This window comes from Mesoplodon bidens, assembly GCF_964165515.1.
Source record: "Mesoplodon bidens genome assembly, chromosome: 7".
NCBI lineage: Eukaryota > Metazoa > Chordata > Mammalia > Artiodactyla > Ziphiidae > Mesoplodon > Mesoplodon bidens.
This window is the reverse complement of record NC_138164.1, coordinates 113,263,055-113,289,756: the sequence shown is the minus strand read 5'-3', so window position 1 is coordinate 113,289,756 and position 26,702 is coordinate 113,263,055. Positions and strand designations below refer to the sequence as shown.

Genomic DNA, 26,702 nt, shown 5'->3' with positions numbered 1-26,702 from the left:
TGTATCTTCTTGTCCATAATTTGCCCCAACTGCACATGCACGCAGTTATTTTTAGTCCCTTAAAGTTCCTTTGTATTTTGTTGCTCAAGGAGATGTTTGTCCAGATGTAAGCACTGCAGCAAAGGGTCCAGGTCCCAGGTCCCAGGCTGTCTCAGTGCAACCATCACCACAACCGACCTTTAGAACATTTTCATACCCCCCCGAGAGGAGACCCTGCTTGTTAGTGATCAATTCCTAACCACCCCACCCCACCCCAAGCAACCACTCATCTGCTTTCTCTCGATGAGCTGGAATTATTTTTTTAAATATTTATTATATTACATAATTATATACTAAAAACGCCACATTCAATGAGCTGGAATTACTGCTTCCATTGTCTAGATTAGAATAACCAAAGCTCAAAGGAGACTGGTCAGCAGGAAGGTGGCATGAGCTTTGTGACGCACAAAGACCACTGTGGCTGCTACGGGGAGGACAGACCATGCTTCAGAGTGACTTCTGGGGAAAAGGTGTGGCAGGCTCCCCCGCTGAAGCACTGTTTCTGTCCCTCAGGAGGGTGTGGGAAAGACCAGCTGGCCACCTAGCAACTATAGAACCGATGTAAACTTTCAGAAGCAAAAAGGTGCAGCCATGCTCCAAGGTGAATACCTCTGTGGACCAAAAGTGAACAGAAATGCAAAGCAGTGAGCAGGCTGAGGCTGCGGGTCCACTTACACGTGGATTATTTTCCAACAGTAAATGCGTTAGACCCACGTGGTTCAAGGTTTGTTGAATCTTCGGCTGTGGAGGAACCGCGCCTACAGAGGGCCCACTATAAATTATACTCAGATTTTTGACTTTGAGGAGGGCTGGCACCCCTAACCCCTGAGTGGCTCAAGGGTCACCTATGCACCAAGAAATACAGTAAAACTGCAAACTCTCAAGAATCAAAAATCATAAAAGCTACCAGAATGAAAAGACAGATGGTTTGTGAAAGGATGACAGTTAGCCCCACTACAGACATGCCCTCTGCCTAAAGGGTGTCAGGTGACAGTGGGCTAATATCTTTGAAGGGTTGAGAAAAAATAACCATCAATATGGAATGTGATAGAGTATTTCCGAGAGTGTGTTGTAGATGTTATAATAATGAGCCTTATTATGGACTGAATGGTGTTCCTGACCCCCAGCACCTCAGAATGTGACTGTATTTGGAGATGAGATAGGGCCCTTAAGGATGTAACTAAGGTTAAATGAGGTCATAAGGGTGAGGCCCTAACCTAATAGGACTGGTGTCCTTATGAGAAGAGGAGAAAAGCACACAGACACACAGAGGGACGACCCCGTGAGGACACAGGGAGGAGACGGCCGTCTACGCGCCGAGAAGAGAGGCCTCAGGAGGACCTGGCCCCGCCCACACCTGGATCTCGGATTCCAGCCTCCAGGACTGGGGACAGTGATGTCAGTTGGTTAAAGCCCCTCGTGTGTGATATTGTGTTGTAGCAGGCAGACTGATACAGCCCTCAGTGTGTCCACACCTCTTTGTTGTGTGACTGACCTAGCCGGTTTGGGCTATAATAACACAATACCTTAGGCTGGGTGGCTTATGAATTTATTTCTCACAGTTCTAGAGGCTGGGAGTCCCAGATCAAGGTGCCAGCAGAATTGGTGTCTGGTGAGAGCTGGCTTCCTGATTCATAGCCGGCCAGCTTCTCCTTGTGTCTTCACGTGGCGAGGGAGCTCTCTGGGTCTCTTTTATAAGAAAACGAATCCCATTCATGAGGTCTCCACCCTCAGGACCTAAGCATCTCCCAAAGGCCTCACCTCCAAATACCATCACACTGGGCATTAGGTTTCAACGTATGAATTGGCGGGGGGAACACAAACATTCAGTCCACAGCAGTGATGTAACTGTTCCGCTTATCAGGAAACAGATCTATTTCTCCAAGCTTTTGAATCTGGACTGGCATTGTGACACTCTGATCAATAGAACATGGCAGAAATGACATTGTATGAATTCTATTTTTGGGGGGGGGATCCCCCCACACCACACAGCATGTGGGATCTTAGCTCCCTGACCAGGGATCAAACACGTGCCCCCTGCAGTGGAAACATGGAGTCTTAACCACTGGACCACCAGGGAAGTCCCATTGTATGCATTCTAAATATAACGTTAAGGATCCTTAACATTACGATGTTAGCCCTTACGATGCCTTGCTGCTTCTGGTCTTGCAATCTTGGAACTTGAGACTACACTGCTGTGAAGAATCTCCTGGAGTGTGAGAGATGCCACATGAAGGAGAAGCCAGGCCTCCCAGCCAAAAGCCAGCACCAGCTTCCAGGTACTTGACTGAGACCATCTCGGACTTCCCAGCCCCACAGGAGCTGTCAGGTGACTGCCATCACGTAAGTGGTTCCAGGAAAGGCCAGCAGAGGAACCACCCAGGTTGCCAGTCCACCGAATCAAGAGAAACAAGAAATCATTTTTTTTACCACCAAGTTTTGGGGTGGATTTTTACAAAGCAACAGATAAGATAGCAGATGGTGATCTTTCAGGGAACTGTGAAATCAATTTTCTGGGGGAGGAAAACAGCATAAAAAGTATATAAGATGGCAGAATAGAATATATGAGTTCATTTCATACATAATAGTTGCAATTATCTATTGCTGTGTAATAAGGCACTCCAAAAGTTCATGGTGAAAAACAACCACCATTTTATGCTGAAACTTCATGGATCAGGAGTTTGGAAAGTGCAGGGGACGGCTCGTCTTTGTTTTCGATGGAGCCTCGGCTGTGATACATCAAAGTTTGGGCTGTGGCTGGATGAACCGATTAGGACCGTATGTCTGGGGCCTTGGCTCTGCTGGATGCATTCCTCGTTTCTTCTCCCCATCATGTCTTCAGGAACAGGAACGTCCAACTTGGCTTCTTCACTTCCAATAGGCTGGCAGGAGCCGTGAGGATCTCGCTCTGCACAGCTCTCCATGGGGCCAGCTTGGGCTTCCTTACAGCACGGGGGGCCTGGGTAGCTGGACTTCTTACTCGTTGGCTGGTTTCTGCAAGGTTTCTGCTGACCTCGCTTCAGAGGTCCGTGAACATCACACCTGCTACATTCTTTTGGTCAACCAGGTAGGTCACTGAGGCCAGCCCAGGCTTAAGGAGGTCCGGAGGTGGGGATTAAGACCCCACCTCTCAATGAGAGGAGCAGCAAAGAATCTGCAGCCTAGGTGGTATTTTGTCACATACTGTATTTCTAAGATGTTATTGCTTGTAAGACACATCCTGACTTCACGGGTAAAAAAATGTGAAAAAACGGTCTTAATAAAATTGATGAAATGTGGTGTATACATGCTGAGCTGTGGTGTAAAATGTTTTCCACTGTGGGTTGCTTAAAAGTTCAAAACTAGGCTAAATTACATTCCAAAGTGAGAGCCAAGAAGCAATTTCCAGACATCTAGTCCAGACTAAGACAGTTTGTCACATGGAGGATGTCCCTAAAATAACTATTAAAATTCTTGTTATGCTAAAAAAATTCACACGAATGCAAAAGTAGATGAATATAATAAAACTTCATGAAACCGTGACCCATCTTTTTTTCTTTTTTAACATCTTTATTGGAGGGTAATTGCTTTAAAATGTTGTTAGTTTCTGCTGTATAACAAAGTGAATCAGCTACATGTATACGTATATCCCCATATCCCCTCCCTGTTGTGTCTCCCTCCCTCCCACCCTCCCTATCCCACCCCTCTAGGTGGTCACAAATCACCCAGCTGATCTCCCTGTGCTATGCGGCTGCTTCCCACTAGCTATCTATTTTACGTTTGGTAGTGGATATATGTCCATTCCACCCTCTCACTTCATCACAGCTTACCCTTCCCCTCCCCATGTCCTCAAGTCCATTCCCTATGTCTGCATCTTTATTCCTGTCCTGCCCCTAGGTTCATCAGAACCTTTTTTTTTAATTAGATTTCATATATATATATATGGAATACATATATACAGTAGTTGCTTTTCTCTTTCTGACTTACTGCACCCCGTATGACAGACTCTGGGTCCATCCACCTCATTACAAATAACTCAATTTTGTTTCTTTTTATAGCTAAGTAATGTTCCATTGTATGTATGTGCCACATCTTCTTTATCCATTCATCTGTCGATGGACACTTCCATCACCCATCTTTAACAGTTATCTCCCGACAGGGTCAATTTTGTTTGATCCATATCCTGACTTATCCCTGCCCCAGGATTATTTTAAAGCAAATGCCAGACACTGTATTATTGCATCTGTAAATACTGGGGAATACTGTCTTTCCACATGCCTTTTTTGTTGTAATCACAGTAATCCATTTGGCTTGGCAATAAATAATATTTACAGCCTTATTAATGGAAACAGTGGACATGGATTCAACCAACTTTGATTTAACTGTGTTGGGAGAGAAAAGGGCAGGGCAGAGGAATGCTAAAATTCCCATCTACCATAAAGAGTTGCCAACCTGCAAAGTCTAAAATTGGTGAATCAAGGGTTTCCCTGATGGCGCAGTGGTTAAGAATCCGCCTGCCGGTGCAGGGAACACGGATTCGAGCCCTGGCCCGGGAAGATCCCACATGCCGCGGAGCAACTAAGCCTGTACGCCACAACTACTGAGCCCGAGAGCCACAACTACTGAAGCCCACGTGCCTAGAGCCCATGCTCCTCAACAAGAGAAGCCACCGCGACTAGAGAAAGCCCGCACACAGCAACAGAGACCCAACGTTGCCAAAAATAAAAACAAATAAATAAATTTATAAAAAATAAAAATAAATAAAATTGGTGAATCAAGAGGCCACATTAAGCACAAATTATTTAGGAGTAAGGAAGCAAATAGAGGAAAGAGTTAACCCAGTTGCACATGGACCACAGAAGGGGAAGTCAGAGAGTGGGGCCGCTGGGGTTTCACTTAAGTGATATACATGTTATTACTTTGATTAAAATAAAACATTAAGAAGAAAGTAAGGTGGGGACTTCCCTGGTGGTTCAGTGGTTAAGACTCCACGCTCCCAATGCAGGGGCCCCGGGTTCGATCCATGGTCCGGGAACTAGATCCCACATGCATGCCACAACTGAGTTTGCATGCCACAGCTAAGGAGCCTGCCTGCTGCAACTAAGGAGCCTGCCTGCCACAACTAAGACCCGATGCAACCAAATAAATAAATATTAAATTTAAAAAACTAAGAAGTTGGAGAATTGATGACTAAAATCTCTTTGGCCCTATAGGTAGTGTAATACTACAATTCCTCAGTTACGTTGTTTTTTTTAAAATAAATTTATTTATTTCATTTATTTTATTTTTGGCTGCATTGGGTCTTTGTTGCTGCGCGTGGCTTTCTCTAGTCGCAGCGAGTGGGGGCTACCGTTCGTTGCAGTGCACGGGCTTCTCATTGCGGTGGCTTCTCTTTGTTGCGGAGCACGGGCTCTAGGTGCACAGGCTTCAGTAGTTGTGGCGTGCAAGCTCAGTACTTGTGGCGCACGGGCTTAGTTGCTCCGCAGCACGTGGGACCTTCCCGGACCAGGGCTCAAACCCGTGTACCCTGCATTGGCAGGCGGATTCTTAACCACTGTGCCACCAGGTAAGTCCCCAAATCACTTTTTAATAGAGCAGAGCCTGTCTGTCTACCTTTGCAGCTAGGGACACTCGACACACTCCAGTTGGAAGAATACCTCTCCTACCAGTCAAACCTGTTTGCACGCCACAGGTCATTCTGATTATTTTAAAATATTTTCCATGTTCTTCCTGGCCAGTCTCTGCCCGCACCTGCCAGGTCACTCTGAGCCGTCTGACGCTCCTTCCTCCCACGTCCCAGCCCAGCACCCTGCTCTCTGCTCACAGCGCGGTTCACGGGATGTCGAGGGTCCAGTCTCCACTAGAGGGCAGTCCCTGGGGAGGGCCAGTTCTACCCATCCTGGTATCTCCAGGGCAGCAGGGTCTTCTCCAGAGTGCCTAATGGTGGTGGTCCCACAAAGATACGTCTGTGCACATCTCTGGAACTGGTGAATGTGACTTTATTTGGCAAAGTGATCTTTGTAATGTAATTAAGGATCTTGAGATGAGATCGCCTTGGATTACCTCGGTGGGCCAATGACAAGTGTTCTTATAAAGAGACAGAAGATGAGACACTCAGAGGAGAGGCCACGTGAAGACAGAGCAGACTGGAGGGATGCGGCCATGGCCACGGAAGCCAGCAACCACCGAACACAGGAAGAGAGAATGGACCCTCCCCTCGAGCCTCCGCAAGGACCTGGCCCACCTCCTCTCCCACTGCACCTGCACGCCGGGCGGAGGGCTGCACACAGTGCTGGGCTCAGACAGCAGTACTTGAAAAGGTGCCCCGCTGAGTCCAGGACATGAAACAGCAAAGGCACCGGCTACCCATTCTCACCAAGGGATTAAGCCAATGAAATGTAAGAAACAAAAGGATCTGCTATATTTAGAAATGTATTGAGGACTTCCTTGGTGGTGCAGTGGTTAAGAATCGGCCTGCCAGTGCAGGGGACACAGGTTCGAGCCCTGGTCCAGGAAGATCCCACATGCCGCGGAGCAACTAAGTCCATGCACCACAACTACTGAGCCTGTGCTCTAGAGCCCGCGAGCCACAACTACTGAGCCCTCGTGCCACAACTACTGAAGCCCACATGCCCTAGAGCCCGTGCTCCGCAACAAGAGAAGCCACTGCAATGAGAAGCCCGCGCACTGCAACGAAGAGTAGGCCCCGCTCGCCGCCACTAGAGAAAGCCCGCACACAGCAACGAAGATCCAATGCAGCCAAAAATAAAAATAAACAAACAAATTTATAGAAATGTACCGGATGCCACGTGGGTAGTTACAACAGCAGCTGTGGTAGCACTTGGATGTGCATCTACTCATCTATCTGGCAAGAACACAGGAAAGACGGACTCTTCCGGATGCCCCGGAAACCCATCTTGGGTGAGGAGAGGATTTAGCTCGCAAAAGGCAAAGAACAAAAACCCAAACCACAGTGACCTCAAAAATGCACGACATCAAACTTAAAAGAGAGATCCTTAAGGGTAGGATATGTAGCCTAACAAAGAGTTTTTAATGGTGGGAAGAGTCAAGATCCTCTTTAAGGTGACCACACCTGGACTGCAGACTGATTTCCCTCCCACCCCCGTGATGGGCAAGCCCTGGGCACTGGCTGTGAAGTGGAGCAGACCTAAGAAGCACGGCTAATGAGTGTTCTAAGAGAAGCAAAACTACAGAAACATCTCCTTACTGCTTTCTTTGGGTATTTCTCCATCGAAACTAGTTTTTTTTTTGTTTTGTTTCGTTTTTTGCGGTACGCGGGCCTCTCACTGTCGTGGCCTCTCCCGTTGCGGAGCACAGGCTCCGGACGCGCAGGCTCAGCGGCCATGGCTCACGGACCCAGCCGCTCCGCGGTATGTGGGATCTTCCCGGACCGGGGCACGAACCCGTGTCCCCTGCATCGGCAGGCGGACTCCCAACCACTGCGCCACCAGGGAAGCCCTCGACACTTGTTTTTAAAGGCCTAAGTGGAATCAATGAAACGAGTTGTCATAAAACACCTGCAGCTTATGCATCATGCATGACTCTGTTTCCAGAATCTTTCAGATACTCAAGGCTCGCTTGGCTTTGGTCAGACAAAAATGGAATGTGAGACGAGAAAAGCACTGTGTGGTTTTAAATCTCACACTTAAGTTAACCCTGAGAACTAGGACATGCAGGAAATAAGGCTGCCCCTAAGTTAAACTGGAATATGAGCAAAGCACAGGTTCTAAAGAGGGAAACACACAATGACCTGACAGGTATGCCGGCAGAAACAAGCCGGAATGCATTCATCCACGTAAACAAAACATGTGCCATTCAGAAAGGGAGCCCGTCAGCCCTGGAGGGACAGTCGGGGCAGGAATGAAAACCGAGGCCATGGTCAGCAGTGTCCACCCAACAGGGCCCAAGTAGGGTGGTGGCAGTCACCAGGCTTGCTGCGTCCCCAGACCTGATGGCAGGAACACCTTCGTGGTGGTGAGGGCGGGAGACATCACCTAGTGAGCTCAGGCGTCCGTGCTGTCGTCCTCGTGCCGCCTGCAGTGGCCCTTTGTGAGCAGCCACCTGCACCCACCCTGCCACCCACTAGTGCCCGGCCGGTTCCCTGGGGATCCACTTTCAGCCCTCCAGCTTGGGTGTTCCCACCCCTCTGTCACACTGAACCCGGATGTGACTCAGGACTTGGCTTGAGCTATCACAGAGGCCATGAATCTGGAAGGACACAGCCCTGGGAGCCTTGTGTGACCACGTGGGAAGAGCAGGACACCAAGCCTGCACAGAGGAAGCGGAGCTGAGGAACGCGCGCGCGCACACCGCCACCAGCACGAGTGCCTCTGCTCTGCCACTTGCTCTGGCCCTCCGGCCTCACCTCAGCTTGAAACAGAGCCCAGCTGCCGCTGCTCCACCAGTGGCTCCTAGAAATGCACCTCCTGCAAGAGCTGCTGTTCCGGCTGCCCAGCGTGTGCCCAGGGCTGTGGCGGCACAGGGGCATCGGACAAGTGTGGCTGCCGTGCCTGATGTCGGGGGGAGCCTGATGCCGGGGGGAGCCTGATGCCGGGGAGCCTGATGCTGGGGGGAGCGCCTGCTCCCAGACGTACCCAGAGCCGTGATTACGAATCTGCATTAAAAACCTTTTTTCATACTTCCCTAACTCCCTCGCTACATTCTCGTTTCTATGGAGTGTGTGAATAAAATTTGCTGACTAAAAAACAAATGAAAAAGCACCCACACCCATACACATGCACGCGAGCACACGCACACCCCCGGGTCTCCTCCTTCGGGTCTAGGTCTGGGTTGCCCTCGGCCGCCTCATCCCTGGACTCCACAGGTGAGCCTACGCGGCTCCACGCTGTTTCCGACAATCGGCCCGGTGCCTGTGGCAGCAGAGGCTTCCAGGGCCCGGCTCCCCGTAGGTACGGATGAGAGGGCGCCTCTGGTCTCCAGAACCGAGGGCACGAACACCTGGTCACCCTGTGGAGGACACCTGACCCTACACTCTCATCGTCCAGCCTTTTTAGTCTGTCCATCCATTCCTATAACAGAATTCCCATAGGACGACACTGGCTCCAATCAGTCGGCCTGGAGCGGGAGATACAACAGCTGCGGTCAGTTTTCAGTAGGAGTACAGCTTACCCTCGTACTCTGTATTGGCAGTGGAAAATTTTGCTTCAGTACTTTATTGAAAGAAAGCAATAAATAATACTGTGATAAAAATAGTTCAAAAGTAGACTGTACATACTTTGTTACATAATCAGGAAGTTCACAAAAGATGAATAGAAAAACAGAACGGTAACAGTGAACTGTACAAGTAAATTAAAGGCAGAGCCCCAATGTAAAAAGACACGCCATCTCTGTCTACCGGTACATCAGCTGCGTAATAAATAATGCACCATGATCTGAACACATCTCTTGCTGGCTTTTTAATACGCCATTTAAAAAGTAAAAGTTACATTTGCTACTTATACAATCCAAAATGGCTATATCGTCAAAATCTAAAAATGTACGACTAGGTCCATTCTTTAAACATGTTTACAGACAAATGTAAAAGGATGATTTACATCAGAAAAATAAGGCCTTGATTAGAGCTGCACTACATTATTTTCAGGATCTCGTGCCTTCACCTTCCGCGTGCACCAGTGTCTCCTCAGTGAGTGCAGTGCTTCGTGATTGGTCCTCTAAGAGTCGGCGCCCTTGACCCGGCTTCCCAGGAGGGGGGCGGGGAAGGGGGCGGGCGCGGCGGGCTGCGGGGGCCCAGGCCCCACCCCCCCACCGGAGTCGCTCTTCCCCCAGCTCGTGGCTTCTGCCAGTCACCCAAGACGAGGTATCCGGATCCACAGAGACCAGGCTATGGAAGAGTTCACCGGTCCTACGAGATTTTCATAGTGTTCTAATGATCCTTTCAGTCCAAATTTGATTAGAAGCTGATATTTAACACCCTGTGTTTTTAATCTCTTCACGCTACAGAGTAAAGCATTTCTCGCTAGAAAAAGTATAGCTAAGGTCAGTCATTAAAATACAACAACAACTGCTTGAAAGTAAGTTGGCTTCTTTCAAAATGATTGTTGTAGGGCTAGGTTACACTTCGTAAAGGATATGCACACTGTGTCATGATGATTTTACAAACGCAGTAAAATCCTTTTCTCTGTCATGGTTTATCATTAAAAAATTAAACAAGAATAATTACAATAAATGCATAATTTACAAAAGCCCTATATTTGTTCATAGGATTTATACATACAAGCATTACAGTACATTCCTTTGAAAGACTAAAATCAGATATAAGAACATGAATTGATCTGAAAGGATATTTATAGCCTGGATATACATGAAAAAGTAAGTAACTATATAAATGAAGTCATAAGTTTACATAAATATAAGAAACATTAAATTCTAAAATATTTTCTCTATGGTATTCATGAATTTTTCACTAATTAAAAACTCTGTAATAAAATATCTTAGGGTCCATATAACAAGTATTAACAGATTAAAGATTCCATTGAGCTGAAAATGTAGTCTTCGCTGGATTCAAAATGCTGCATAATCATCTGTAGAAGTAGTGTGGGTAAACTGGAAAATAAAATAAAAGCAAACGAGTCAGTCTTGAGACAGCTTCAAGTGCCCGAGCTCCTCCTACCCCTCCACGACCCCCCCAAGCCCTACTTTCTGTGCTTTGGCTGCTTTTAGAATTTAGGTAAGTATCAAGGACCAAGCAGATCAAGGAGCGAATTCCTTGGCTTTCTTTCGACATACATCTAAACGCTGCTAATAAGAAAACCAACCATGCATTCCAGCTGAGACGTGACACCAGAACCCTGGGAGCAGCGAGGGGAGGGCTGGGCTCCCGGGCCCACCCCCACCCAGAGCACCACCTGCAAAGCAGAGGCCGACCCCGAGATGCCAGCGCAGTTTCGTTTTAAAGACGGGCCTCCGGACTGAGAGGCACACGGCGGTGCAGCCTCGTGAACCCTGACGCTTTGCGTCTTGTTCCCTTCGAGAATGTGCACGCAAGACACGGTGCTCCAGCACCGCTGACGCGGGAGCGACACCAGCACGCAGGGCAACGCGAGGGAGGCCCGGGCCGTGCACGGACCACTCCCGGCGGCCGCTCTCCTGCCGCCCCGCCCCCCACGACGCTCCGGCGCCAGGGCGTGGCCTCCGCGCACCTGCGGGGCCGGGGCCGCCCTGTACTCACCCGCGGGGGCTCAGCAGGAGTAAGTCCTGACTGCGGCGGAGTCCAGCCTCTGCGCTCCCGCCACGCTGCCTGGTCCGACAAGCACGGGAGGAAGCGTGCAAACACAGCGTGCGGTTAGTGGTGGGACGCCACACGGGGGGACGAGGACGGACACGCACTCACATCCACAGCGGCCACCTCCTGAGGGCTCTGGGGGAAACCTCTAGAGGGGGAGGGGCGGACGAGCCGGAGAAACGGAGCCTAAGGGCCACCACGTGAGGGTTCCCTTCACCTCCGCCACTCTGGGGGACACGGGGAGGTCACGCTACAGCAGCAGCCGCAGTCCGATGACAGAGAAACGCCTGCACGGTGGGTGACGACTACCCAGCGTGACCGCGTGGTCCCTCCTGAAACCCTCTAGATTCAGAGAGCGCCTGGACTTCTCTTTCGCTGTATCCGCGAAACAGGACGGTAGTCGGGCAATAGTAACAGCGGCCACGTGACGGGCCCCGTCAAGGGGCCTGAAGCCCGGCACCCATGGCCTGGAGGCCCCGCGCTCTGCTGCTCCAGGGGGACCCGCCTGCTCTCTCTCTCCCCGGGGAGCCTTCCCCAGCGGCTTCGACAGTGGGCAGAGGGCAGAGGACGGGGACTTAGCTAAAAAAGCGGAAGCCCAGTGTCAGTTTCCACCCGAAAGGATGTCACCACTGACATTTTTTTTCTTGTCAAGAAACAGGCTGCAGGGCCCAATAGGTAAGCCCTCACCCCGCTTCAAACTGAGTAAGAAATTTCCATAACCCCTAGCAGAAATCCGCTGCTCCCAATTCAACATTTTTCGTTTCCCCACAGGCCCACCAGGAACACATCTGACCGGTATTTGGCCGCGGTTCCAGGACGGGCTTAAGACAGCTGGCGCTCCTGATCGGAGCAGATTTTTTTTTTAAAGCCATTGATTTGGACGTTTTATTTTACTTTATTTATTTATATTTGGCCACGCCACGTGGCACACCGGATCTTAGCTCCCGACCAGGGATCGAACCCGCGGCCCCTGCATTGGAAGCGTGGCGCCTTAACCACTGGACCACCAAGGAGGTCCCACAGATTATCTTTCTAAATCCTTCTGATGCTAAGAACCCCAGAGACCTGCTGCACTTTGCCTTCAAGAGCCATGAAAACAACCCACTTTAATAGTTTATGCCTTCCTTATCACACAAGCGTAAAAAGTCATCTCCCACATGATATAATGCCTACACCTCTTTCTAGGAGTATTTTTAATTTATCAAAACTCTAATGTTAACATCACTGTGAGCATTTAACAGCAAAATGCGATTTATAACGACGAGAATGGAAATGAAGCAGTGAGGTAAATAAGAAAGCACTCATTTAGACTATCCAATAAATTGAAGGCCAAGCTACGGTTAAAATCTGTAAAAATGGGGCTTCCCTGGTGGTGCAGTGGTTGAGAGTCCGCCTGCCGATGCAGGGGACACGGGTTCGTGCCCCGGTCCGGGAAGATCCCACATGCCGCAGAGCAGCTGGGCCCGTGAGCCATGGCCGCTGAGCCTGTGCGTCCGGAGCCTGTGCTCCGCAACGGGAGAGGCCACAACGGTGGGAGGCCCGCGTACCGCAAAAAAAAAAAAAAAAATCTGTAAAAATGAACTGCATGCTCCTTGAAGAAAAATGCTATTTAAAAAAAAAAAAAAGTTGCTGGGTTCCCCCTGGGTTCCCCGCCCCCCGGGTTAAGCACATTATTGAATTCCGGCACCGAGATGCAGCTTTTTAATAAAAATGATGCCCTGTAAGCCACCCTCGCTAAAGTGTCCAGCTTATTTAGCAAAAGGCTTCCCTAAATGTACTTTGCTCTGGTTTTCATACAGGCAAGTGAGAGTAAAAGTTACAAACCTACGCATGGGAAGGGCTGATAACAGGAGAAAACTGCAAACCCCGTCAGCACACTTCGAAAACCCCTCGCTCTCCTGCAGCCCCGCCACGGCAGGCGTGGGGACGGTCTGAGTAGCAGCAGCGCCGCAGCGGCCCTAAGGGCTCCGCCCTCACGGGACTGAGGATGCGCCAGGCGCTTTCCTGAGCCGCGACCCGCTCTGTGAATCACTTGTGTAACCAGCACAGCCAGCCGGGGAGGAGGGCACCCCAAGACGACCCTTTCCCAGATGGGAAACTGAGGCGCGGTGCTCAAGGCGCCTCCTAGGCCGCAGGGCCAGACTCGGACCCAGGCCATCTGTCTCTCGATTTTGCTGTCGAGTGGGGACACAGCAGCGCTGAGAGCCCACCCTTAACTAGCGGTGCTCTCCGGCAGAGCGGTTGTCAAAGGGAAGAGCAGAGCTGGGTGTGAAAGGACTACGGGCCCAGCCGTGCTCGGGTGATGACTTCTCTCGGCCTCACCTTCTTCCTTCTCCCCGGCCTTCTACAGAGTGCAAGGGACAAATAACAGTGAGGACGGAGGGAGGACAGGAAGGTGGAGGTTATTTCAAATGGACTCAGTCATCCTTCTAGCGTGAAGAGGAGTTGAGGGGGAACTGGGGGGGTCTGAAGCTACTACGCTATTTTATGAAACAGCTTCTGAGCGCTGCCTGCCACACACACATCGTTACGAGCATGGGTGTCGATCTAACGCTCTGAGAACACACACGATTCTTAGTTTTATTAGTTAGAAGAGTATGCTAATATTCAACCAGACAAGAACTTAAGAATTAAGACTGTATTACTGTTAAACTTTTATAAACAGATGTTAGGATTAATTTTAAACATTTACACCTGGGCATGCAACAGTACTCAAGTGCCTCGTCACACATTAAGTAGGCCATTCTAGATCATTATTAACGTTCCAGTCCCAGAGCTGCTCAAGCCGCCTACAAGCGGCTGCGGCAGCACTGCGTCACCTACCGTCCAGCTGCATCTTCTTTGGCTGCACAGAGGGCGAGGACAGAGAGGACGGGACCCGGAAGTTTGCGGGGAGAGTCTCTGCTGACCCAGCAGCTAAGCCACGAACATCCTTTGGTCTAAATTTTTTTCTCCAAGAAGGTGCTCTCCTAAAGCTTTTATCATCATCCTGGTGAATTAAAGGACAGAAAACAAGACATTTAAAAATAAGGGACAAAAACATAAAGTTACCAGCCCTTTAAGATGACTGAGCTTGTTACCGCATCTTCATTTCACCCCGTTCATGACAACCATGTGATCAGCTGGGAACTGTGGAGAGCGGCCGGGGACCCGGTACCACTGACGCTGGGACCTTAACTGAGCATCAAGCAGGACCGCCTGGGCCGCCCGGGTGTACGGTCCTCCTGACAATTACCAGGCTTCACTTCTTATCTTGAAGGAATCACCTTCTTGCTACATAAGATAACACATTTTTATTTGTCTTTAAAAACAGTTTTCGAGCTGTAAACAATTCTGTCTCATGCTGGGACGGAGCCAGCAAATGCTGCTTTAGGTGCCCTTCTACTCTCTTTGTCAAACTCAAGTCTCCTTAACGTCCAATGAAGAGAATAACAATAGTGTGGGAATAAATGAGTCACGGTTTTGTGTAAGGGGAAATTAATATTTTGTGCTTTTCAATATACTTATGAAACAGTCCCCCAAAGCACAGGGGCTCTGGATGAGGGTAAGACATCCGGCTGGTCGCCAAAACACAACTTAGACTCCATTCCTAAGCTGAAACCAGTGTTTTACGATATAAAAAAAATACTTTTGAGGGGTATCAAAAGTTAAATAGTGAAAATTAAAAAAAAATACAAACCCCTATCTTACTGAAGACATTCATTTTTTTTAAATTAATTTTATTTATTTATTTATTTATGGCCATGCTGGGCCTTTTTTGCTGCCCACGGGCTTTCCCTAGTTGCGGCGAGCAGGGGCTACTCTTTGTTGTGGTGTGCGGGCTTCTCACCGAGGGGGCTTCTTTTGTCGTGGAGCACGGGTTCTAGGCGCACGGGCTTCAGTAGTTGTGGCTCGCGGGCTCTAGAGTGGAGGCTCAGTAGTTGTGGCGCACGGGCTTAGCTGCTCCGTGGCACGTGGGATCTTCCCAGACCAGGGCTCGAACCCGTGTCCCCTGCATTGGCAGGCGGATTCTTAACCACTGTGCCACCAGGGAAGTCCAAAGATACTAATTTTTTAATAGCTCATTTGTTAATAAATTTTTAAGAGCAAAGCTTAACCTGTAAAGTAAAACTGTCTCCACATTTAGAAGAAATACCCTGACTACATGGTTCATACAAGTATGATAAGATAATGACTTTTAAAGTTGCATTAATGTAAATTAAGCTGAAAACTTACTTCATCGAACCTTCTGTCGGTCCCCATGACCAAAAGGTTGTTAAACTCTCTTTCCAAGACAGCACGAGCCTGAAATCATAAAACAACACCACCCTACAGCTTTCAACAATCTCATTTGAATATCAGCATATCCGGACTGTTTTTTAAACCAAGACTTTAAAAACAAAACAAAAAAACTCAAACTCTGATAGTATTTTAAATCAGGGGTTTAACATGGAGTCCATGGATGGCCTTTTGGGGAGAGGGATCCATGACCTCTTGGAAATTATATACAAAAGTGTGCCCTGTGGGTTGGTGCTGGTGGGAAGATCGGGGGTACTGGCAAAAGATATACAATCTTCCGCAGAAGAATAAAAAAATTTCTTCATTCCCAAATGAGCCCACAAGTCAACAAGAATTGCACAGGGCAATTACACGTAGAAACAAAATTAATAAAACCTTCATCTGACACACAAAGAGTATTTCTCTTTCCACGGAAGAACTAAATCTTGATACACGTCACTCTTACCAGAGTACTGACTTGAATGAAAGTTCCCCTTATTTTGTTTACCGTAAGACTCTCATGCTTCCAACGGAAAATGAAAAGTCAATAGGCAAAAATACTGAGGAACGTAGCGTTACAGATTTTGAACTATTATATGACGGATTTGGTATGGAATGAGATTACTAGTGGTCTGAGATGTTGTTAAGTTTGGTCTCCATTCAGATAGGCAGCTACATGTCTGCCTGGGGAGAACGGACCACACACTGCGCCCATGAAGGCCCGGCGTCTGGGCTGTACCTGTGTGTTCTGCGTAGGGATCTGTAACAAGAGGGCCAGTGCGCTGAAGTCGAAGGTTTCGTCTAAGGCCAGAAGGGCGCCGTGCACACCGCTCTCTATGAGATTGTTTGCGTATTCCTTGAGACCAATGGAGAGGATCCAGCGAATCACTCGATCGTTGCTCCAAACAAGCACATCTGCAGATGAATAAAAACAGTTTTAAAAGTGGACTCAGAAAGCTGTGTTCATCACGTTATACCCTGCAGGCATGGCGGAAAGATCCCTACTGTGAAGCTGACCCTTCAGTTCCTGACAAAAGCTGGGAGACACCGCTAGGCGGGCAGCCAACTCCTACTGCACTGAGACGCTGATGGCTTGGCCCTTCTCCACTCCAGTGGAGACTGTCCCATGAGAACTCATTCTTCAAGGGAACCCAAGAGGAATGAAGTTATTACGTACACTTAGTTTCTAGAAAATAGAAAACGAGGGTCCGGGGATCAGAAACAAAAGGACACACAAGGATGTGAATGCCCACCAGGTACGAACACGTTTCAGATACAGACTTGAGAGTCTTTTTTTTGTGTGTGTCTGTGTGGTACGCAGGCCTCTCACTGCTGTGGCCTCTTCCGTTGCGGAGCACAGGCTCCGGACGCACAGGCTCAGCGGCCACGGCTCACGGGCCCAGCCGCTCCGCGGCATGTGGGATCTTCCCGGACCGGGGCACGAACCCGTGTCCCCTGCATCGGCAGGCGGACTCTCAACCACTGCGCCACCAGGGAAGTCCCTTGAGAGTCTTTTGATGTACTTTCTTCCCATCCCAAGGAGGAGCTGGCACCGTATCTGGACACCTTGCTCAATTCAGCATCAACCTCTCACTTACAATCGTGAAGCCTTTTTTCTTGAAGCCATTTTTGTTGTCTCTCTTTTGTTAAAAAGAGAGAAACTTAAAGATATTCTCCAGCATATTAGAGATTTGGGGGAAAGATTTCATATTAAGCCAAGTCATAAATGATTAAGTCTGCGCTAGTAGAGAGCTAAAAAGAGCCACTCTGTACAAACACATCCAGATGATCACCGGATTACTTTCAAAGACAGCTTCTGTCAACCGTAAAAAGATTTAAACCATTTAAACCATACAGAAAACAAATGAAACAAGATTTACAGATTTCATTTCCAATGCCCTTTTCTGGATAAAGGTATAGAATATATAAATGTTGGTTTCTGGCTTTTCTCATGATTCAAATTAACTCAATCACGACTCAACTATCTTTCAAATGGGCTGTCTCCCCAACCCTGTTTTTACCTTTAGTTTCCTTCTTAGTAAAAGCTGGGGATGAAAACAGCACTTACACTCACAGTGCTGTGGTAAGGATTAAGTAAAGTAACCTGTGAAAGTGCCTGGACTTGTTCCATGAGTCTTACTATTATTATTACTATTAATATTATTAGATTTATTTTCTGAAAATTCTGGGAGGTTTTACATGGAGCTTAATCACTAACACCTTATTTAAAAGCACTCTATCATACCTGATCATTGAGAGGCGCACAGAGTGAGAAGCTCCCCCTCGGAGACAAGCATCTGACACCTCCCAGTTGGACAGCCGAAATCCTCCCAGGCCTCCGCACCCGCCTTCTAACTGAAACGCCTCTGCCCTCCTCCCTGGCTAAGCGGCTCCCACTGCGCCTTCAAGGCCCGCTCCCTCCAGCCTGGGAGGAGGGCCACGCGCTGCTCTCCTCAAGTCCTTTGACAAATGGCCAGAGCAGCATTTTTCACACTTAAATCAAATGAGTGAACAGCAGGTCTCGTTCTTTTCGGCTCTGGAATTATCTACAGTGTGTAGCAGCATTTCTGAGTGAAACAGGACACGTGTCATAGTAACAGGAAATCTCTAGAGTCATGGGAAAAATGTTTACCTTGAGATACTGAACCTACAGACTGAGCACAAGGACATAGGCACAAGTGCTCTGGCCACAGAGGAGGATCTGAAAAACACTCCCTCCTCTGTAATGATGTCAGACACGTTCTCTCCACTTAAAGCATTTCCTGATTTTTTTCTTTAAAACAGGAAACCACTGAGGCTGCTAGTACACTGGGAAGCAAGAAACACGACTGTACTAGCCTTTTAGTTCATTCTGGCTTTCTTCTCTTTTTCTTTCCAGTTCTTTCCGGTCATAATTTAACCTTCGCAGGCACATAATTCCACACTGGAAACTGTTTCTATTTCCAAGAGAAAAAGAAAAAAAAGAAAAAATTTTAGACCTGGCAACGGTCAAACATCTCTCAGCCAATTAGCAAGAACTTGCGGCGACTAACCTGTGAAAACTATCAACCATTTTCAGTTGCCCGCGAAGGTCTTTCTTGGTCAAGTGGTCCAGCATCCGCGCGTCCACGAGGCACTCCATGAAGTAGCTCCGGTACTGCGGGAGGCCCAGGCTGGGCAGCCACTCGTTGCCGATCCACTCGTGGTTCATGTCCCCGTATGCCAGTGTCTGCTTTCAATAATCAAGGACGATCAGCTCAGGAAAAAACCCATGAAAGCAGCCACAAGGACCGTTTATATCATCTTTAAACTGGATTTTTAATCTGTTACATATTCTCAAAGGCTAATAAGCTAATGACAACGTGGTTGCTTGTAATTTCAAAATAACTTGATCTCTTATTTACTACCTTGTAAATTTGCTGGCAAAATTTTATACAAAAGGAATTATGCCATTAAAACTCTGTGACTCTCTTGTGTGTATAAATTTAACCTATTTAACAACCACGATAGAATTATAACTGACTACACATTACTTTTCTGAAATAGCTTTTATACATGATAATACATCAACAAAGAACGATCACGACTCATGAACAAGTTTGAAGGATCAATCTAACTCTACTCATTAACAATATCTCTGGCTGTCTTTAATTTTATCTTTAACACATTGTTTTCCAAATTTCCTTAACAAAACATCTGTTAATTTCCAAGTCAGTCCAGTGAATTAAAAAATAGTTTTAAAAGAAGCGATAAGCAAAGCAGTAACTGACAGGCTGAAAGGAGAAAGAGACAAACGCACAATTATAGTCAGAGACCTCCTCCTCTCTCAATTATTCAATAACTGATTGAACGAGGAAGCCAAAACAGACAACCAACCAACCCCAGTAAGGATACAGAAGCCTTAAACAACGCTATCAACCAACCTAACCTAATTGACATTTTATGTAACACTCCATCCAACAGCACGATACATTCTTTTCAAGGGGATATGGAATGCTCTTCAAGACAGACAAATCTCAGCATACTTAAAGTGACTGAAATCATACAAAGTATGTTCTCTGACCTCAACAGAATTAAATTAGGAATGAATGAAGCAGAAAGAAGAAAATAAATGAGCAGAAATCAATGAAATGGAAACCAGAAAAACAGAAAATAAAACAATGAAACTAAAATCAGTTTCTTCATAGATATCAATAAAATTGACTAACCAGAGTGACCAAGAAAAAAGAGAAGACATAAACCACCAATGTCAAGAATGAAAGAGGGGACATCAGTATTATAGATCCTATAGACATTTAAGGATAGCAACAAGGGTAAACTGTGACCAACTTTAAGCAACTTACATAAAATAGTCTAATTCCTAGAAAGATATAATTTATGAAAGCCACTCAGTAAGAAACAGATAAGCTGAATCTATTAAAACTTGAATTTGTAGTTATAAACCTTCCTACCCACCCATACATGCACACACATAAAATCTCTACCCTAAATGGCTTCACTAGTGAATCCTATCAAGCATTTATGAAAAAAATATCAATTCTACACAAACTATTCCAAACTAGTGAAGAAAAAAATGCCTAACTCATTCTACGAGGCCAGAATTATCTTGATACCTAAACCAGAGAAACATATAGTAAGAAAACTACAAACCAATATCCCTCAGAGACACGGATGCAGAATTCCTTAAGGAAGTATCAGGAAATCAATAATCAATTAAACAAACAGGATATCACGACAAGTAGGGTTTATCCCAAGAACGTAAGGTTGGGTCAACATTTGAAAAACCAATGAAATTCACTGTATCAATGGACTGAAAAGAAAAACCACAATATCATCTCGAAAGACAAAGAAAAGGCATATGACAATACTCGTCATTTATATACGGAAATCTCAGCAATCTAGTAATGGAAGAAAACTGCCTCAACCTCATATAAAGAGCATCTACAAAAAACGGAGCACTGACAACATACAACGCATTCTCCCTAAGATCAGGAACAAAGCAAGGATGTCTGCTCTCGCAACTTTTATTCAACACTGTATTGGAACTCCTAGCCACTGTAATAAGATAAGAAAAAATAAGTCAAATCATATGAATTGGAAAAGCAATAAAACGGTATTTGCAGATAACCTGGTTATTAATGTCGAAAATGAATCTGCAAAACAGTTACAAGAATAAAAATGAGTTTATTAGCAAAGTTGCAGGATACAAGGTCAACATATAAAAATGCACAATACTTGTAAATACTAGAAATAAACTGGAAATTGAAATTTTAAAAAATACCACTTATTATAACATCATCAAAACCCATGAAATCCTCAGGGATAAATCTAACAGAATATGTGCAAGGTCTGCACAATGAAAAATAAACACATTATATGTATATACACACATACCAAAGAAAGGTACTTGATGTTCTTCAGTCCAAGAAGACTAAGGTATATTCAGAGGAATTCTGTACATTATGGAATCCCTGGAAATAATATCTCTCGACTACCACCATGGTCTGTCTCAAGAATATGGCCTCTAATCTATTATTAATACCAACGAAGCTGGAAGGAATGACTCAGACTCCAGCAAGAACACTCAAATTCTATTAGAAAAAAAAATGTTTCTAATAGAAAAAAAAATTCTATAAATAGTCATGAGTGGAGATAAACATCAAACATTTTTGGGACATCATCACAATATCACGTTTCTTCACTCTTTCAAACCCAACTCTCATCTCATAAGCCTGACACTTACAGCATGAATATCTGGTATTATTTTCTTGCTTGCGGATTATGTGTTCTTAAAGAGACACAAGATGCAAAGACATTTCTAAACAGAGAATTCCGTGGAAGCAGAAGCTTCCGTATCTTTGTTTACTCCTTAGGTACTCTAGTCACACCTAAATGGTCGATAATATAGGTTTCTGGGAAAATCAGGCTCAATCCCAGGGAGACCCACACCTCCTAGGCTGTCATCACAGCCTCTGAAAAAAAGCGCACAATGGGGCTCTCTCATGATCAGAGAACATTTGGGATAGAAGAGACTCTATAGGGTCTATTTTTCCATCCCTGAAATGATCACAAATACAAATCAGTTTTCTGAACTCTGTACAAGGTGAGAGTGATGGCACGGATGCGGCTGTCCCGTTCGATCCTGTACCACCAGTGGGCAGTGTAGTCTCGCGCGGACAGCTGGGTGATGCTACTTGCTAAATGAAGGCATCCAAGGCTTTGACAACACCTTGATGTCTTCTTCCCCTGAGTGCCCAAGGGCATCTCAAACCTCCCCTTGGGTTAGGAGCTGGTCACTGTGCTAATACCACAGAGAATACGCACTGTACGCCATCTGCCCCTGGCAGCTTCACGGACAGCAGGAAGCCTCTTTGCTTTCCTCTCCTCTAGGAGAGGGGTGGAGTGAAAGCGGTCCTTGCTTAGGCTGAGGACCGAACGTTGGCAATTCTGGTGTCATCGGCAGGGCTCATCCTTGTTTATATTTCCGTTGCGAAAAGCAAACGTCCAGCTTATTTAATTTACACTTTGTGCCCCATGACGCAGGGGACTTTATATTCAAGTGCTCACCAAGTTCTGCTTCTTAGTGTAAAATATACTGATGTTTAAGTAATTATGAAATGCACTCTTTCAAATTCACTGATAGTCAGTAGTGACTAGGTTAAAAAATTAATGAGGATATTTATCTGGAGTAGTGGCACAGAATACCTAAATGGTAGCGGGGGGGGGGGGGAGCTCACAGTATCATATTATAGCTTTTCCTCTTCTGTTAAAAAGTGATATAATTGGCTTTATTTCAGGAGTACAAATAGAAGGAAGCAGGTGTTTCAACCAACAACCTGTGATCAGGAAAATTCTGATTTAAAATTCCTTTGACTTTTCGGTTAAACAGTTATCCTCTCAAGGTCCGTGAACAGGTGCCACTAGTGAGTGCCTCAGAGGAACTCCAGCCACACCCGGCAGGCTTCCACTTGTGCGAGTCACAGGGCAATGTCAGTGGGATCACACGTAGGGAAATCACTGTTTTTAATCAACGGGTCTCAAAGTAAAGCTGCAAAACAGCTGTGACAGAGCTTTTCCAGAGCTGAACTGGGGACCTAACAATTCAACACGTACGTTAAGTGAGAATGGGCTCAGTTTCTGAGAATCCCATCAGTAAGAAGGCCTTTGGAACAACACTGTATTTAGGACACTCTGTAGACAGAGGTAGAGTCTCTAGGGCAACTCTTGTGTTGGAAATTTATTAGAACACGATTTTCTCATCAGTAGATCTTGTAACTAACGCTACCCCCACCAGGGACTGAAATCCATCATCTCAGGAGCTGCCAAAGCCACAGGGCTTTGTAGGAAAGACCATGTGTCAAACAAAGTAATTTACTCTAATGAGAATGAACTACCAGGGCGCCACACAAGAAATGTTCAAACTTGTCCATGAGACGTACTCTTTAATCCTGTGCTTTCTTTGGCTAATGCTTTCAAATCATTAACAATATTCTATGTCAAGAAGTTAAAAACGTCCAGAAAAGTAAATTACAAGTTTTCATACTCCAAGTCTTTTTGTTGCTGTACATATAGTGAAGAATACATTATAGAAAGTCTCCAACCTGAGCCCAGCTTCCCTCCTCATCTTCCTGATGTTACGTGGTTAGGGATGCAAAAGAACATAACTGTTAGTGTTGGTGAGCTTAGTAATGCAAGCAAATTAACTTTGCAGGGAGTTGCAGCTTAACTGGGTGAAAAGGGTCAAAGAATCAAAGCATCATGCAAAACTCATGCAAAACCAACAATTCGCATGTCTCATGCAAGGAGCGGACTTCCCACGGCAAGCACACCCGGAAGAGGAGAAAACTAGGGCCAGAGGGCTGAACTGAGGGCTCCCCTAAAGAAGACAGCAATTAAGTCTATTCTACATGGAGCAAGTCTACCAACTTTAAGTTCCTGAAAAAAATATAAAATAAGATGAAATATGGATTGTGCTTCACACATTTAACTAATACCTAAAGGAAATACTTAACCAGAACAATCGAACGTAAAACGACATTTCTGTTTTCCACAGAAAGGCCAAGAACGGCGCCAACCTGAGGTGGGGCTGCCCGGGGAGGGGCGGGGGTGGGGGGTGAGCACGGGGCGGGACTGACCGTCTGGGGCGTGGCCGTGAGCGTCTCCATCTCCTCGTGTGTTAACCAGACATTTCCTGTGGTCTAGGGGCACCCCGTGACCGGCCACATCCAGGGCAAGGGCAGCGGTGACAGAGGGGAAAGGCGGCAGACAGGTCAGCCAGGGCACGGGAGGGGAGCGGGTGGGGCAGAGGCCGTCCCCACCCACCTCCCCGTCTGAGATGCCCACAGCGAGACACGGGCGGGCGCTCGGCCCTTCTGCTGGCAGGACCCCGCCTTCTTAAGGAGGACAGCCCCCCTACAGCTTCCTGTGCCACGCTGACACCTGAGCTCTGGGGGATCTAAAGAGCCGTTAAGCCATTGTATTTGAGACGGTCTCACCTAGTCAAAGCACAACAAAGAACAGGACGGATGTCCGGCTTTGGGCTCTGGGGAGACGCATCTGAGCAGGCGCCGGCGGTGACCGGGCCTCTGTCAGAGGCGGGGCGCAGGGCCACCAGCGTCCCAGTGACGGCACCGCCGGGCGTCCCCGCAGCCCCGAGACGGCCGAGACTCCGTGGGCGGTGGCCCCGCCTAACGGTGGGCAGGTTCCTCACGGGAGGCCTGTTCGTCTTCACCGTCCATTAAACTCAACTCATAAGACGCTCCCTTTACCGAGATACTTGATAAAAACTGCGGGAAACCCCCCAGCACCTTCATTTCTGAAAAGGCGACTCTGGCGAAACACCTGGGCACAGAGCAGATCAGATACACTGAGATCACACGCACCTGTGCAAGAGGTGAGGACACGGGCTACTGTCATCACCACGACACTCCCACTGAGCAACAACAGAAGACAAGCGAACAGAAAAGCTTTCACGCTTTTCGTGTAAAGTAACCGTGAGCCCTGAATCAGGTGTTGCCCTGCTACTCAGAGGACGTACGTCTGTGAGGCTTAGTTTCCACACCGGTTTTTCTCTCCGGAGTAGGCAGACTGAAAGCAGAGTGGGAACTGAGCTGGTGTACAGAGTCTGCCCTTGAGAAATGAAGAGCTGGCCCACCCTGACCTCCCAATTATAATTCACGTTTTCATTACGTTAGTTTTTGACTTTTTCAATGGGAGGACCCTCTTAAAGGACTTCCAAGGTCTTCCCACGTGGAGCAAAACTGGATGAGCACAAACACTACTTGGAGTACACCTGCAGGTTTATGGACTCTTAAAATCCCAGGGTCTACAGCTCCCCAAATGGAAAGCGCCAACAGGCTGAACAAGTCAAACGAGGGAACCACTGCTTACAATGCAACCGGGGGTCTAACCTTTTTCTCCTTCACTTTCTTTAAATTCATAGTTAAATTTGTGATGATTACTTTTTTACATTTTCAAAAACTCCCATTTCTACATTACAATGCCACTGTAGCCAAGCTGTTATGAAAGTATTTAATGACGTATCTTTTAACAAGCCAACTGCAGCAAATTAAAAGTTGTCATGTCTTTGAATGCTAAACCTTTAAACTGGAACACTGGATGTGTGTATAAAGAACTGCGGAAGCAACACGCATAGGGGATGAACTCTTTCTACGGAAACGTACCGTTCTTGACGTAGGAGGGGCAGACGGACTTGTCAGGGACATGATCTCCTGAATCGCCAGCCTCAGCTTCAGCCGGTGCAGAGGGTTGCTGATACCGATCTCGCGCTGGATCTCCGTGTCCGACAGGGCGGACATGATGGCCCCGCTCTTCACGTTGGCTCGGCAAGCAGCCACGTACCAGGCCGGCATCCCGACCCAGAGCTGGAGACGGGAGACACGGGGGCCAGAAGGTTATGCGTGGCGTACGGACGGGCTCGTACACTCGGCCAGGATTCAGAGAGGGGCATACGCACCTCCAGCCAGACGACAACAGTCGGCCCGTCCCACTGTGCAAAGGGTAAGCCTTGTCTCCGGGCTTCTTCGAGCAATTCATGCCTACAGGTGACAGATGTTCAGACCTTCAAGAGCCACACTACACACAGGCAAAGCGTCCTCTTTATAAAGTTCACCAAAGTGTGATGCCACACATCTCATCATCGTCCTTCAACCTTCTAGACCATCCACTGAAGGGTAGTTTGGAACACATCACACTGAACGCCTGAGTAATGAAATGCTGAAAGACCCTCCACGATTCTCTACAGAATCGTCTCCTTCCAGGAGTAAAGAATTACTACCAACTTTAAAAGACCCAGCAGAGGGCTTCCCTGGTGGCGCAGTGGTTGGGAGTCCGCCTGCTGATGCAGGGGACGCGGGTTCGTGCCCCGGTCCGGGAGGATGCCACATGCTGCGGAGCGGCTGGGCCTGTGAGCCATGGCCGCTGAGCTTGCGCGTCTGGAACCTGTGCTCCACAACGGGAGAGGCCACAACAGTGAGAGGCCCGCGTACCGCAAAAAAAAAAAAAAAAAAAAAAGTCCCAGCAGAGTCTTCATATCCAAGGTAGGATATTCAACACAAAACATAATCACTCATCCCTTTCTAAACAAGGAGGACAAATCTGCAGGAAGAGGAAACCATACTAGGTCTGAACAGAGGAGTCTGCCTCAGAGAGCTTCAGGAATGCTCAACATTTCACAACAAAAAACACAGAGAACAATGCAGACTTTTAACACTAATAACGCTCTAATACAGCTAGCAAGGAAAGGGCTGGATTTTGGCTGTTTCTATTCTGCACTGCTATTTAGCTAAGTAGGTATTTGCTAAATTAAGAGATTGGGTCATCTTTTTTGGGGGGGGGTTACTTAATTTATTTATTTTTTTTGGCCACTCTGCACGTCTTGTGGGATCTCAGTCCCCCAACCAGGGACTGAACCTGGCCACCTCAGTGAAAGCGCGGAGTCCTAAACATGGACCGCCAGGGAACTCCCTAAAGAAACATAGCGGCTTTTCATTATATTCAAGTAGCATTAGACTTAAGACTGTGAAGTCTATGTACAATTAAAGCTCAAAGTGTTTCACATAAAATTTCAAGTAAGTGTTCCTTTAAGTCAACCTTAGGTTTCCTGGGAATAGTAAACACTGTATTATCCAGGAATAATTATGCCAGAGAACACAACATGTATCTT

At 47.1% G+C, this 26,702-nt stretch overlaps 1 protein-coding gene across 4 annotated transcripts in view; it reads right to left on the bottom strand.

The window, feature by feature from the left end:
- Positions 1 to 9,196: 9,196 nt before the first annotated feature.
- Positions 9,197 to 26,702, bottom strand: part of PPFIA1 (PTPRF interacting protein alpha 1) — a gene marked incomplete at its 3' end in the record, with an annotated part of 89,817 nt that continues 72,311 nt past the window's right edge. For 2 of the 4 annotated variants that reach the window (XM_081239839.1, XM_081239841.1), the window contains 9 exons: positions 25,494 to 25,575; positions 25,201 to 25,401; positions 18,571 to 18,746; positions 18,377 to 18,474; positions 16,278 to 16,453; positions 15,497 to 15,565; positions 14,105 to 14,270; positions 11,228 to 11,296; positions 9,197 to 10,602 (listed from right to left, as the gene is read on the bottom strand). In XM_081239839.1, the coding sequence (XP_081095965.1) occupies positions 11,238 to 11,296; positions 14,105 to 14,270; positions 15,497 to 15,565; positions 16,278 to 16,453; positions 18,377 to 18,474; positions 18,571 to 18,746; positions 25,201 to 25,401; positions 25,494 to 25,575 (1,027 nt within the window). Of the gene's footprint in view, positions 10,603 to 11,227; positions 11,297 to 14,096; positions 14,271 to 15,496; positions 15,566 to 16,277; positions 16,454 to 18,376; positions 18,475 to 18,570; positions 18,747 to 25,200; positions 25,402 to 25,493; positions 25,576 to 26,702 lie in introns of those variants that run through there. The other 2 variants (XM_081239840.1, XM_081239842.1) reach the window with 2 other exon arrangements.